This window comes from Polypterus senegalus, chromosome 3, assembly GCF_016835505.1.
Source record: "Polypterus senegalus isolate Bchr_013 chromosome 3, ASM1683550v1, whole genome shotgun sequence".
In the NCBI taxonomy this organism is placed as follows: Eukaryota; Metazoa; Chordata; class Cladistia; order Polypteriformes; family Polypteridae; genus Polypterus; species Polypterus senegalus.
Genome location: NC_053156.1, coordinates 84080750 through 84097212, shown reverse-complemented (window position 1 = coordinate 84097212; position 16463 = coordinate 84080750). Strand labels below are relative to the sequence as shown.

General features: G+C 37.4%; 1 protein-coding gene across 1 annotated transcript in view; it reads right to left on the bottom strand.

Moving 5' to 3' along the window:
• The window catches only part of LOC120525333 (ras-related protein Rab-32-like), a 169317-nt gene extending 167302 nt beyond the window's left edge, over positions 1–2015 (bottom strand). The window contains exon 1 of the mRNA XM_039747533.1: positions 1300–2015. Within this exon, the coding sequence (XP_039603467.1) occupies positions 1300–1504 (205 nt within the window). The 5' untranslated portion in view covers positions 1505–2015. The remainder of the gene's footprint in view (positions 1–1299) is intronic.
• Positions 2016–16463: the final 14448 nt, after the last annotated feature.

Below are 16463 nucleotides of genomic sequence, written 5' to 3'. Positions count from 1 at the left end.
TCACTCACCTTTATGAGAAAGCTGTGGAAACGTCCCAGGAGGAGCTGAAGGCTTTTGCTGTGGAAAAGGAAGGCTGATCGTGCTCAGCCTATTAACCACAATGACTGTCACCAGAACAAAGTATTACATAAATATAAGACAAGATGAAGGAAGGAAAAAAAAATTCTACCCTTGAAAAGAAAGCTTAAGTCTAATGATGCAAAAGTATATGTTTTAATTTAAGCTGTAACAGTTTACAGGAAGAAGCAACTTGTTTTATTTGAGTGAGTGAGTGGTAGCAGCAGTTGCACACAAACACTGAAAAGAATCTCTACACATGGAACTACTGCTAATCAAAATCATCCTCCAGCCATTATGGAACTTTGACGCTCACAACATAAATGTGAACAAAACAGTTAGTCACATGCTTGAGATCTCTCTCTCCACTGTAGGTTCCTGTGGGACTTCTCCTACCCCAAAGCCAATCTCATTGCACTGGTGCCCTTGGCAATCGCTTCTTAACCAGGCAACCTCTCACAATACATATGCTAACAAGATTCTGTATTTCAGTACCTGCACTGAGATATCATTCACTTATTTGATTATTTGATAAAAATTGAAGAAGTTACCCAATTAAAAGTGAAAGTTAATTCCACCAGGTGATTACATTTGGCAATTGTGCCTTTTGCCCAAATAACATTACCATATACACACACCAATTTGTTTTTTTGCCCAGGAACATTATAAATTCTAAAATATTTAAAAAAAAAAAAAAACACAGAACAAAAAAAGAACTGTCTCTGAACTGGTTTGAGGTAAAAAAAACCACTAATAACAGATTATGAATACAAGTGATTATTTTATTTAGAAAAATCCATCTGTCCCTTAACTTGTGTGTGCCCTGGCCTGTACACAAGGTGAAGAATATTTGTACTCATACTACAAACTTCCAAAGTTTTAAACTAGATGAGGGAAAATACAGCACCACTGAGCTCCACACTTAAATACTCCGCCTGTGAATGAAATTTCCTGGATTTTTTTTTTTTTTAATCTGGGGTCAGACACGAGGTGTTTTACGCAACAGAATGGATAAACAATTGATTTAAATGATTTTATTCAACACCTGATTGAAGAGTTCTAAAGTCTTGAATACTGCTTCAGTTACAGCCCGAGTTTAGATCAGTCCCGAATATTCCATGTTGTATAGATCTGACAGAAAAGGATCAACCGACATTTCAGTCATTTGTCTTATTAGTCTAAACTCGCATTTCCGCGAAAATAAACACCACAAAATCACAGGGAAATTAAGAACTGACTTACCTGCGATGTCCCAGAGCTGCAGGCGCACCAGAGTCTTGCTGTCCCAGTGGATGACTTTGAGGGCGAAGTCAACCCCGATCGTCGCTCTGTAGTGCTGGGAGAAGAGCTGGTGGACATACCGCTTAATGAGGCTGGTTTTCCCCACTCCTAACTCGCCGATCACCAAAACTTTAAACAAGTACTCTCGACACTCCGCGCCAGCCATGACTTTTAAACTTTTAGTAAAGTTTCACCTTCAGAGGAGGTCTGAACTGGAAACGTAAGTGAATTTTGTTGAGATCTGTCCTCCTCCCCGTGCTTTTCACACCACACTCACTGGCTCACTCACTTTCTCCGGGGTTCTCAACTCGCGCTTCGCTTACTCGCAGACACAGCTCAAGCACAACACACGCTACCACCTGACAGATCACAGGACCCGGAAACTCCGTAGCCGGCCTCCCGCGTTCGGGCATTTCTCAAGTTTGCTTTTATGTTTTGCAGGCAGGATGCTAGCGCTTTTAAGAGTGAGTAGGGCGGAAAGATATTGCACTGGGCAGGTCAAGAATTATCCCGTTAGATGAACAGTCTAACACCTTATCTTAGTAAAACGAAAGGAAGATTGTTTTTATCTTCACCTTAAGGTAAAGAGCTTAGCGAGACTATCACAGATGCGTAACGCCTATCCATTAGCCTACAAACCAGCGTAAAACCTTCTAAGTGCATAACGAGGTGTAATGGGCTCTTTCGTGATTTAACAGCAGGGTGCATTTGTGCGCACATCGAAGCGAAGGCTATTCTCCAGCCCCCTAGACGCTCCTGTGACCAGGCAACAAGGCTGCCAGGTGTCTTGACGTTAAGATCTTTTATTCAGTCAAGTTTACACCTGGAATTATTTCCTTAGTTGGATCCATATTGCCAACAAAAAAGTCCGAAGATTACAATTTCACGAAAGTCAGACACCTTTACTTAAAAACAAGCTGTTCATAGCACATTTGCTCCAGGAAATCCAGGAAAATACTAATTGTGTTGCCTGGCCTTACCCTGTTGACAAAATGGAAACGTAAAAAGTAATTACAAATTATGTATAAGAAAAGTTTATTATCCTAAAAATTGTTCAATTTGTTGTATACTGTTGTTAATTTTGGAAAGACTCTTTGTTTAGGATACTTTTTCTTAATTCAGGTGCAAAGAACCCATTTTTCAATAAGTAAGTTCAGAGACCTGCGCTAGCTGGGACATACTCCAATCCCACGACCCTGGTCTGAATTAAGCAGGATAGAAAATGACATGACAGTATGAATTCTCCTGTGGCTTCTTGTCTTGCAATGACTAAAATAACCATGAAAAGCATGATTAAAGAATAAGTTAAATGCCATGAATGGGATTTAAACCCATATTTCTTGGTTGGAAGGAGAGGGTACTAATCATTATGCTACCATCGCAACCAATGGGGTATGTTAAAAGATCACTCTGCACAATTTCTTGCCACTTTTAACACCAGGTCATCCCTGCCAGAGAGTGGCAGGGCTGTCTTAACACCATCATAGGTCTCCAGGCAAAGTAGTGCACTCAGGCCCCTGTTTGACAGCAAAACAGAAACATACATAGGCATAAGAAACATTGTGGGCCCCAGTGCCCATACGCTAAGACCCTGAGTGGACAAAGCCAAAAGTTGTGTCGGAAGTATCTGATGGTAAGAAGCAGCAGTGTGCCAAATTGCAAGTCTGTGCCTTTAAAGACATGGCTATGCATAAACAACAAACACAGATTGTGTTTTATAGATTATAGAGATTGGCACCCCTTTAGATACAGTAAATGGAAGATGAGCTCTGGTGGGAAGAATTTATGTGAGGAATTGTACTTGTTTTTTTTGTAAAGTGATGGTATTGAGACTTTAATTCTTGTGTGTGTTGGGGCGATGGACGGTGTAGTTGTTTGTTAAAATATTTCTACTAGTATATTTCTTAAGCTTTTGTGAAAGCTAAATCTCTCTTTGAATCTAATAAAGTTATTATATATGCTGGGGTCACTGGACACATCCTTTATTATCTTCCTCATCAAGTCCTTCCATGAAAACCCTAAATATAAAGAGGACTGTTTCATTTATGTTAGGTAGAATGCCCAAAGGGGGCTGAGCGGTCTCATGGTCTGGAACCCCTGCAGATTTTATTTCTTCTCTCAAGCCATCTGGAGTTTTTTTTTTTGTTTTTTCTGTCCTCCCTGGCCATCGGACCTTATTGTTATTCTATGTTAATTAGTGTTATATTACTGTAATTCTTACTTTGTCTTTTATTTCTCTTTTCTTCATCATGTAAAGCACTTTGAGCTATATTATTTGTATGAAAATGTGCTATATAAATAAATGTTGTTGTTTAGGGTTCAGTTTTCAGTAATTCACTAGCCTGGTTTAGGGCATAGGTGGTATGGTAGAGCTGCAGATAGCACCACTGTTTTATGGACCCAGCGTCCTGGATTCAAATTTCAGTCACTGGTTGGGTGGAGTTTGCATGTTTTCCATGTGTCTGCATGGACTTACTCATTTTTCCCCCAAATCCCAAAGACGTGCAGATTAGGCTGATTTATGATTACATTTTTACCTCAGTGATTGTTACCCTTATGATGGACTGGTGCCCCATCCACGGTTCTTTCCTGCCTTGCACTTAACTGCTGCTGGGGCAGAGTCCTAACCACTGCACCCCAAATTGAATTAAGACAGTTTGAAAATATGGAGCAGTACCAGTAATATTGGGCCGCACAGTGGTCTGAATTTTAGGGCCATTGCTTCATAGTTCCAAGTGGCTGGGATGAAATTCTTTTCTGGTCAGTGGCCTTACTAAAATTGTACATTTTGCTTAAGTTTTCATTGGGATTTCTCCACATACCTTGATTTTCACACCTTAAAGGAATGTTTCACCCAAAAATAATTTTCTTGTATGTTACATACCCCGTGTCATTCATAATGATGGTAGAGAAAAAGTTTTTTATGCAGGATAGAGAAAAAAAAGTTAATGGTATAATACAAGACAATAGTACCTAATGCTGTACAATGGTAAACATTATGAAAACATCCATGGAAAAAAATTACGCATGCTGCATGAGCCACATGTTCCTTATCCAGTCATATGCCCAAAATGCATGCTTTTTGCTAAAATACAGTATTGTTAAAATCGATGTTTTGACAAAAATCAACACACATCCTAAACAAGAAATTAAAGCCACATGAGGTTAACTTTTTGAACTGATGACAAGGCCCCTGACCAGCAAATGAGGGAGAGAAGCAGATCTTTTAATGTGCCACAACAGGGAAGTGTGTGGTAGTGCAGTGCAATGGGGAGGCGAGGGGAAGGTTTTATCTGTTATTTGCTTCTGCATCAATACGGAGGTTCAAATGCTATTGTCAATACAACACTAAAGTTGAAATGATAGTACTGATGCAACAATAGGGGAAAAATAACATTAAAATATTTGTTAGTGGAGCATTCCTTTAAAGACATGAATGTTAATGACTGTAGTTGTGATTGAGTTGGATTGAAAGACCTAACATCTTAGTGTTTAGCATTAAGCAGAATAGTTGTGGTTAAAGCAAGGGTCTATTGCACATGTAGTAAGTTCAATAATTACTACCAAAATCAAGCCAATCAAAAATCACATTGTTGTGGTGGGAGTCCCAGACATGGCAAAAGGCATGGGGCCTCTAAATGCCCCACAAAAGGCATACCCAATAAGGCTTAATCCCAACTGCAGTGGCCTGCCTCAGCCTGTGCAGGCCCATAATGGGATTTTATCCACAAAAATAAATTAATTTGTCTGAAAGCCCCACAAGAAGGATGACCATTAACTCTCTGCTTGTACACAAAAAGAGCAACAGAATTTTTATAAAAAAACATTACTAAGAAAATAGAAAAATATAAGACAAATCCTCAAAAGACCAAAATAGACAAAAAGGAGTTACCATAATGGCAGTCGTACAGCAAAGAAAATCCCAACACAAAATCTGTAAATCATAATCCTTTAACCAATGCAAAAAAAGATTAAGAAAATCCAGGAAATAAAGGTCAATACTTACAAAATGACTCAAATGACCACAATGCTCAAATGCTTGCTCTCACTTCTTACAGGAATAAATAGCCAGGAGATGGAGGCTGCAACTGTGACATCATGGTAGCCCTGCCACCAGGGCCTCCACCCATAAAACACAGGGAATTGAGACACATTTAAGGGGACAGAACACAAATAACAAATTATAAGTGAAACCAACAGAAATACCATAAAATATGAAAAATAACTGAAAATTACTAGACAACAATACATACAATTCATATACTTTCAAACTGATCCATAACACACATGCCTCAACCAAACCAAAATTCTAAAATTTTGAATTACTGCCTAAGTTATTATTATTAGAATTAATGCCTAAATGAAATTTATTTTTGTATGAGCACATGTCTTTAGCAAGTTTAAAGGGTCATTATTCTCATCTGTACATAATGCAGTAAAATTCCTATATTTGCATGTGTTATTTAAAACGCAACACTCCCCAGTGCAATGATGAGCGGGTCTTTCCAAAGTTAATAACAAAGTTCAAATGCTTCATTAATGTGAATCTCCTTCTTCTATGTTTTTGCTGCCAAAATGTCACCAGTCACCTGGCATGTGCATTATTTGCCTAGCAACTGCAGTGGCCATATAATCTATGAACACAAATGTGAAAAAATATGTAAATAAAGTGACAAAAATATTAAAAACATTTAAAAAATAGTGTTCAAATATTCCAGCAAAAGCAGGTAAAATGACTTTAACAAAGTCCTAAAAACTGTATATTCCCACAGGGTGTGTGAGAGTGATTGTGCCCTGCAAATGACTTGCACCACACTCAGGGCTGGTTCCTGCCTGGCAAGTGGCAGAATAGGCACTGGTTCCCCATGGCTCTAAAACTGGATTAATGAGTTTAGTACATGCATGGATGTGTTCTTTTAGGAATGTAAAGTCAAAACTGAATATTTTCATTTGTGAAGTACAATGAATTGTTGCCATTACCATTTAAATCAGTTCTTTTTTCCCCTAATGTTAATGGTAATTTCAGTGGTGGATCCAAGGTTAGCATTGGAGAAAGAAAGATTTTATTGACATGCTTCCTACCTTCTAAAAGGTAGTACAGTATTTTGAACAAAACATAGTCTCTGTGTAAGAGAACTCAAGTGAGTTTCCAAAGGATTATTTTTTTGCAGGTCTGTGTGGAAAGCAAAACAACAACAACCAGAGTTCACATTCTGGGGTAGTTTTTTAACCTGAAACAGAGAAGTAGCAGTCCATCACAACTTAACAACAACAATATTTATTTATATAGCATATTTTCATACAAATGATGTAGCTCAAAGTGCTTTACAGGATGAAGAAACAGAAAAAAAAGATAAAATATAAAAATAAAGTTAGGCAATACTAATTATCATAGAGTAAAAATAAGGTCCAATGGCCAGGGAGGACAGAAAAAAAACAAACAAAAACAAATCTGCAGGGGTTCCAGACCACAAGACTGACCACCCCCCTCTAGGCATTCTACCTAACATAAATGATCTCAATCAGTCCTCATGGTTTTCAGGCTTAACATGGAAGAATTTGATGGTGAAGGTCATGTGGACCTCTGGCCTTCAATCCATAAATGCAGGGACAGCACGGTGCTTTGATCGGGTGGTAGTGGCACAGATCACCACCACAGAAAACCAGAAAAAGAACAGCAGAGAAAGCAGGGGTTAGTACGGTTAGTTGAAATACACAACTGTGATAGAGATAATTGCTCAGAGACTGTTGTTCCACACATCAGTTATAACACCGGTCAGGCTACCAGTCTAGTGCAGTTATTTCAACAAAGTTTGGCCAGGCTTGCTAAACCTCATCCTCCTTGTTTAATGTGAGCATACATAATATCATGTTAGATACTGCATGCATAATGTGCCTGACGGCAAGCAATATTCCTGTGAACCAAAACCAAAATGTATGCGCTAGTTGGAGCGTAGGTCAGTGAGACTGTCAACTTCAGAAGGCTTCATTTTATATCATGTTTATGTGATTAAAGCTGTGATAAAAAATGCTCTGGTGTGAAGTAGGGTAGTATTTTTACATTGTAAAATAGATTTATTTAACATTTGTTTTGGGTCAGGCACTGTAGCTGAGAGAATTTGTGTGTGATTTGACAGTTGTTTCTGGACTAAGGCAAGACTTTGCATCCTGCATTTGTAACAGGTTTTAATTTTACAAGATAGAAGGCTGTGTGTTTTTGTTGAAACTCAAAGGATGTCAACACTCTGTACAAGAATAAAAGCAAGCAGGAGGCAAATATCTCAGTCTATTTGGTCACCAACTTACAAGTGCATTCCCAAACTAAAGGGCATGTGTACCTCTGACAAGCTTGGGAACATGTGCTGATACAGCGCGTTACCACACTCACCTCATTACGAACCACCCAGATTGGGACCCAAGTGCCGCCATGCAACGGTTGACACCTCAGCACCACACTGGAAAAGAGTGAATTTTTTTTTACGGTGGCTGGAGTGCCAATCCTGCCACTAACCTCTCAGTTTTCCTTGCAAGTACCTGCTTGTAGGGCTGGATACAGATTAATGTCAAGCAAAGGAAATTAATCCTGTTTAGTCTTGATAAGGGAGAACTGAATTAGAACCTATTTCTTGCCTTCAAAATCTCTCAAAGGTAACAATAAAGTTAATTCAGAAGAATTCTTTCAGTTAATAAGTGAATAAGAAACTACAAATAAAAAGAAAATGTATTTAAGACAGAAGCCAGGAAGCACTTCTTCACACAAGATGGTTGTGTGAATCTGAAACAAACCACTGAATCATATGCAGTTCAAGCAGATGACATGACAGATTTTTAAAAGTATCTGCATGAACTATTGAGACAAATTTAATATACGGACAAGCTTGGTTAACTGAATGCTCATCCCTTGTTTGTCAAATTTTTTATGTGTTATGTTCTTATTTCTTTGGAGCAAAACATGACCCATTCATCATTTAAAAAAATGGCTCTTTGTTTGTTTTCTTCAGTATTACTTATTTTTAAATTGGATATATTCTCATAGTAGGAGATGTTCTACCATATACGTAACTCTCTGTCATGTATTTAGAATTTAATGATCCCTATTGCAAAAAATAAATACATGCTAAATTATATTACTGTATGTTCAATTAAAAGGTGACCATTGTGAATAAGATTATAGGCTACACAAATAAATCAACAGTCATAATTATCTTTATAGAGTTGAGGGAATGATAACAACATTAATGTTTTAATTTTAGTATCGAGTAGGGAAACAAGTTATTAATAAAGCCTTGTAAAACACCTACCATGCAGCCACTGTGGGCCCCACAGCACCAAGTGTCCCGATGCAGCTGTCCAACCTGTATTGTCTATGGTTACACCAGTTGATCCTCTCCTTTGAACTGTTGTATCCATGTATCCGACTGGTTTCCAAGTACCTATTTAATAGAACAGGCTACAGAAAGCTAATTTTGACATATTTCATTTTCCCAGCCAGCCAGTCAATGTCAACCTCTTCAATTTTAAAATGATTCATATCTCATTTTGAGGTGGCACATTTTAGTATTGTCAGGCATCACTATATTAATTGGCTTTCCATTCATCAACTCTTGAACTCCTTATCAAAATTATTTTATCATATACAACCTTAATTTATATTTATTTCGCACATATTATATGAATTATGTCATCCTGCATTTCACATGAATCCTACTGTTATTACTAATTTCACATCTTTAACCTTTTCAGTTGTGTTTCATTTACATTGTTGTCAATTCTCACTTCCTTTCTTGAGTTTTCCTTATAGTTCTCAGATGCACTTTTTACAACTGAAACAAATCATCACCAAAAGATTGATCATGAAAACTGCTTTCAGATGATGTCTAACATAAGATAAAGATTGCATGATATGAATTGTTATTTAGTATCATTGGGGCCAATGTCAGGCAATAATGCTTGGCAATGTTTGTTCTCATTGTTTTCATAATTTATCTATTATATATTCTTCTAACAGTTAAAACGTGTACAGTTAAAGCAGCTATTTGCCAAAAAGATATATTCTATATTACATCATTATCATAGAACAAACAAATTACTATTACAACAATTTTAGAATATTTTTGGTGCAAGTATATCTGGTATACATCATCTATTGATTGGCTTACTACAATCCACTTTGCAAAAGTGCATTATACTTAAGTATTGCAACAAATGATTCTACCAAATAAGTTCTAATCCACATTTGACCTCACCTCATCTTGAGATCTGTACAATATTATAGTTCTTTAAAAACTGTCCTACATACTAACAAATTTGCTGATTTCAACATCCCAGATAACTTGTCATCATAATATACCTGCCAAACAGCTGAGATCATGTAACACTGGCCATTCTTAAGAACTTTTATATGCATGTATTTGGACAAATATTTATTTTACCCGTTTACTTTCTCTTCATTTTTGTTCATGAAATTGAGTAAGTGGATATATTCAGATCACACTTTAAAGACAAAGCTTTTCAGTCTTCTATTTTAAAAAACTATACTTTTAACTATTGTATACCCTGTAGATGATTCTTACCAATACTAGATGTATTGATTATAATTGTACAATCTGCTCTGTTCACTCATCTTTATTTTATAGAGTTATAATAATACATTTTCAAGTACTGTCTAGTTAATCACTGTAGGTTTTTTTGTACTCATATCTTGACTTTTCTCTCTATAGAAAAGTTGCAGAAGTTCATTATTCTTCTGGTTCATCAATGTTTAAGGATTTGCCTAAATAATACAAGCATTGTCTCATCATTCAGTCACCAGTGAGTGCACTGGCAATGTAATTGAGTTAAGAGAACTTAAATAAAACAACTGAAATATTCTAATTATTCAATAAGGAAAATATGAACAATTACCTATTAACTATTCAAAACTATATTTAATATGTTACATTTATATGTATTAGTCTATAACTTTAAAGCATGAATTAAACATGACAATAGAAACATTCCTAATGGATTTTAGTCCATGCTGATAGTATCATGCAGTTGCTGTAGATTTTACGACCATATGCTGTAGTACTCTGAAAGGTTTGAACTCTAGAGACTGTGCAGAACATATTCATGAAATATGTTTGAGATGGTCTGTGCTTTGTGAAATGGTGCGATATTCAGCTGGAAGTATCCATCTGAATGCTTAAGTATGGCCTGGCATTCTGATAATGTTCAGTTGGCATTGAGAGGCCTAATGTGTATCAAGAAAACATTCACCACAACTTAACAAAGCAGTAATTATGACCTTAAAAGTCATTAATGAAATATTCAAAAGCCAAACTAAGTCCAATAAAGTTGTTAGCAGAATACAAAAGCTTGGCACTATTATCAGTGCTCTCCCATTGTTCATACATCTTTTATAACAAGACAACACACATCACATACAGTTGTTCATATGGACCTACATGTGCCAACAACAACATATTTGCTGCCATGCAAAATAATCCAAGGAAATAGTGGTGTTCTTTCAAAATATTTTAAATAAAATGGTGCTAAACTGATGTTACAAAACAATGTTATTATCATAAAAATCATTATTCAATAATATATTATGTTTTCAAAAAAATAAAAAACAAAAAGCTTGGTCTCGTCCGATGCGAGAGATGGACGTCTGAAGTGGAGCTCCGCTAGCAGTGGTGCTATTTTTCATATTATTTGCTTATTATTCTGAGATATCCTGTATTTATTCAACCCGAGAGGGACCGCTACAGTATATGTAAACACATATAAACATGGCCAACAAGAAGGGGGGTCCGAAAGAATCGAAGACTAAAGCTACATCCAAGCTGCGATCAGCAAGCCCTAGTTCGAGATACGGCCTCTCAGAGACAGACCTGGATCAGATGGGCGAAAGTACAGACTCCTCGGGACCACGGTCCGCTACATCGTCGCCTGCTGAGAGCGAAAAGGGGAGCGAAGGTGCGATCGTGAGTGCAGATGTGGATAGCTCGCCGATTGGAAAGGATTACCTGAAACTGGAAAAGGCCGGGAGGTCCGCGGCTTCAGTTGCGCAATCACGCGGGACTGGAGCAGCGGGACACCGCTTCAGCAGAGTCTGCTGCTTCATCTACGGTACAAGAAGGCACATTTGAGCTATCTGAACTGAAAGTGTTGCTCGCTGACCTCAGGCAAGATATAAAGAAAAGCGAGAAGGCTAATGAGAAAGCAACGGCAAAGGCACATGAGAGACTGAAACAGGAGATGAAACAGGCCAATGAATGTCTGCGACAGGAAATCCAACAGGCAAATGAAAGGCTTCGTCAAGAGGTACAGCTTGAACTTCGACAGGTGCTGGGTAAAATTGAAGAGCGCATTGAGAAAAACTCGCTAAACTGAGCACGCTTGCTGATCGATTGGAGCATCTTAGTGAGACATTCACGAATCGGATCGAAATAGCCGAACATCTAGCTGCCAGTGCCGAGGAAAGAGCAGTAAATGTCAGTTGAATGTAAAAACTCGGAGAAAAACTTGGAGACAGACTGGCTGCTTTAGAAGATGGGAATAGAAGGTATAATGTCAGAATTGAAGGCTTGCCGGAGAATCGAGAAAGTTTAAACCCGGTGAAATTCGAACTGAACTTTTTCTAAAATAATCGGGGCGACTTTAAAGCAGAATCTGAGATAGCAGCGGCTTACGCGTCGCGATCAAACACCGTCAGACCCGACCAAGATCTTTTATAGTCCGTTTTGAACGATTATCATTTAAGTTAGAGGTGATGGAACTCCTCAGGAAAAAAGGAAGATATTATATATGAAGATTGCCAATTCGCGTCTTCCCTGACTTCTCTCCAGCAACAGCTATCAAACGCCCGCCTTCTATAATATTAAACAGCTGCTACGGCAAGCCAATGTCAAATACGGCCTCCTGTATCCGCAAAACTGAAAGTGGAATGGCAGGGCATTTCTATGTTTTCGCTAGCAAGGAGGAGGCAGAAAATGAGTTAAGAAAGCTGATCCCGGACTATTCTGATACATAATTGTGAGTCATGGCGGTAAATGATAAAGCTAGGATTAATAATCTACTGTCTGATCTATTTGTTTTAAAATACGGGTTTTTATCAGCATATATTCTCATATTCTTATATTATTATTACTTACTTATTACTTATCATTACTTAGTATTACTAGGGCTAAATGTTTGTGTTTTATTGTGCTTAATTACGTTTTCCTCCTCTTTTTTTTTTTTTCTAATTATTTCATGTGTACCCTAAATGAGACTGTTCAATATCATACCCTTGGTTTGCTGTTATTGCTATTACTGCATTAAGACTTGTTATGCTTGTTTTGGACACATCTTTAACACCATCACCTGGGTTTATTATCTGGGGATATCATCTTAATGCACTAAAATTGATGAAGATTATATGTATGTATGTATGTATATATATATATATGTATATGTGTGTATGTATATATATATATATATATATAAGTGCAAAATTCTTTTCTTTTTTTTTTTTCCTCTTTTAAAGACTATATTGGTAACAGATATCTCTATCTTTTAACCTTAAAGCCACTGCATGGGGGCTTGATGTGCTTTGGACGTGCTCTGTCTCTGGGTATGTCAGAGGACTGGGACTGCATGAAGTGGGTTTTAGCCTCACCTGGGGAGGCAAAAAGGGAGGGTGGGGGGTTAAGGGGGGAAGAGAAAGAGAGCAGGCTTGATCTATATCTAATCTATCATCTCAATCTTTATAATTATAACTATCAACGTAATAATAAGCTGCATGGCAACAACTCTTGGGGGAATAGGAAATTAAGACCTAAACTATTTCACTTCCAGTTAAGACTATAATATGACACCAAAAACTCAGAATCAGTGTCTCCATGATGGGACAGTTAACTCGTAAGCTGGAATGTTAAAGGCCTGAATCACGAATTAAAGAGAAAGAAGGTACTTTCTCACCTAACAGGTCTAAATGCTAAAATAGTATTTTTACAGGAAACCCACTTACTAAGTAAGGATCAGTTCCGGCTGCAAAAAGCCTGGACTGGCCAAATGTTCCATTCTAGTTTTACAAAGAAAACTAGAGGGGTGGGAATTCTCATACATAGAACAGTACCATTTGTAGCATCAGATGTAGTATTGGATCCTGAAGGGAGATATGTGATGGTCATGGGAGACTTATCTAACTGTAAAATGATTTTGATAAATGTTTATGCACCTAATGTTGATGATAAGGAATTTATACAAAATTTATTTGCATCCATTCCCAATCTGAACACTCATAAACTTATAATGGCTGGGGACTTTAATTGTGTTCTAAATCCACTTTTAGATAAGACTTCCTCCACAGGGGAACGCAACTAACACCGCAAAGATAATTACAAAGTTTATAACTGATCACAACTTATCAGATCCCTGGAGGTTTTAAACCCAAATTCAAGAACATATTCTTTCTACTCACCAGTACATCATTGCTACTCAAGGATTGATTACTTCTTTATAGATAATAACTTCTTGCCTAAGATTAAATCTTGTAAATACGATGCTATTGTTATTTCAGACCATGCTCCGATGATCTTGGAGCTGAAATTACTAAGCCCCATACACTCACCCGCAGATGGCGTCTCAATCCGCTTCTATTAGCTGACGAGAATTGTACTGAATTTATATCCAAACAAATTGAATTCTTTCTAGAGACAAATACATCCCCTGAGATCTCTGCAGGAACACTCTGGGAAACTCTTAAGGCCTTCTTAAGAGGACAGATTATCTCATATCTTTCCCACAGAAATAAATCCGAAGCGAAGAAAGTAGCAGAGATAAAAGCGAAATTACTAAAATAGATGAAGAACATGCCAGACTACCAAGCGAGACTCTACATAAGAGGAGGCAGGCTCTACATTCAGAATTAAACCTCTTGACAACTAAAGAAACCGAACAACTAATTTACAAATCCAGACATCATTATTATGAACATGGAGAGAAAGCTAATAAGCTTTTAGCGCAACAAATTCACAAGCAAGAAGTGCAACGCAATCTCGTAATTACTAACACGAATGGAGATAAAATCATCGAACACAAAAATATAATGTGCACTTTTAGAGACTACTATAAATCCCTATATACTACTGAGTTTAAAGAAGACAATATACAATCTAATGCATTTCTGGATAAATTACAGATACCACAAATTGACGCTATTAGTGTGGAGGAGCTCGATAAACCTCTGTCATTATCAGAATTACTGGATGCTATAAAGTCACTCCAAGGTGGAAAAGCAGCAGGCCCTGATGGCTACCCTGCAGAGTTTTACAAGAAATTCTCCGCTCAGCTAGCTCCCTCCTATTAGCAACATTTACAGAAGCCAGAGATAACCAATCTCTTCCACAAACCTTTCGCCAAGCACTAATCACTGTCTTTCCAAAACAAAATAAGGACTTATTACAATGTGCATCATACAGACCAATTTCACTTCTGAATAACGACGTTAAAATACTCTCTAAAATCATAGCTAGAAGGATGGAGAAAGTGCTCCCTCAATAATATCACAAGACCAAACTGGATTTATTAGGGGCCGACACTTATCTTCAAATCTTCGACGCCTGTTTAATGTAATATACTCACCAACTAAATCAAACACCCCAGAAATATTATTATCATTGGATGCAGAAAAAGCATTCGACATGATTGAATGGAAATACCTTTTACTATTTTGGAGAAGTTTGGGTTTGGCCCGAACATTTGTGCATGGATTAAATTACTGTATACTAACCCAGAAGCTTCAGTTTGCATCAATAACATTTGCTCAGACTACTTTAAACTAGAACGTGGCACAAGACAAGGATGCCCTTTGTCACCACTGCTGTTTGCAATTGCCATTGAACCACTGGCAATACATTGTCGAAATACTGATCAGATAAAGGGGATTAGCAGAGAAGGACTGGAACAGAAAATCTCATTATATGCAGATGACATGGTACTGTATATATCGGACCCAGAAAATTCTGTGCCTGCAGTCTTAGCAGCACTCACAGAATTTCAAAAGCTCTCTGGTCTCAGAATTAATCTGAATAAAAGTGTACTCTTTCCGTGAATTCGCAAGCATATAATATTAGATTAGACACCCTTCCTTTTATCATTGCAGAACAGTTTAAATACCTCGGGTAAACATCACAAGTAAACATAAAGCTCTTTATCAAAAAATTTCGTGTCTGTATGGAAAAAATTAAACAAGACTTGCATAGATGGTCAACCCTTCATCTCACACTAGCTGGAAGAATTAACACTGTTAAGATGAATATTCTTCCTAAGCTCCTTTTTATTTCAAAACATACCAATATACATTAATAAATCGTTCTTTAAGCAATTAGATTCAACAATAACCTCATTTATTTGGAATTCTAAACATCCACGCATCAAAAGAGCGACCCTACAAAGACAAAAGGCAGAAGGCGGCATGGCTCTACCTAACTTCCAGTTTTATTACTGGGCAAATATACAGTCGATAAGAACCTGGACACAAATAGAAGAACATACACAGGCATGGACCGCAATAGAAGTAAAATCCTGCAGTACTTCTTTGTATTCCTTGCTTTGTGCTCCAATAAACACACGTTATCGGCAATACACTAATAACCCAATTGTGCTCCACTCACTTAGAATCTGGAACCAATGTAGAAAGCATTTTAAGACGGAGAAGCTTCTTTCTGTGGCACCCTGCAAAAGAACCACCTCTTTCAACCCTCACAAACATATGCAGTTTTAATATCTGGAAAAATTTGGAATTAACTTGCTTAGAGACCTTTATATAGACAACGTCTTTGCATCCTATGAACAATTACGTTCCAAATTTAACATTCCAGCTACAAATTTCTTTCACTATCTTCAAATCAGGAACTTTGTTAAACAGAACCTTCCAGATTTTCCTCATCTTGCACCCTCATCCACGCTGGAAAAATTATTGCTCAATTTCAAGGAGTTAGACTCCATCTCTACAATATATAAAATCCTTTTACAATCCCTTCCTTTCAAAGATCCAAGAGGACACTGGGAAAATGACCTCTCAATTAATATATCAGAAAAGGAGTGGAAAGTAGCAATGCAGAGAATTCACTCAAGCTCCATATGCAAAGCATACA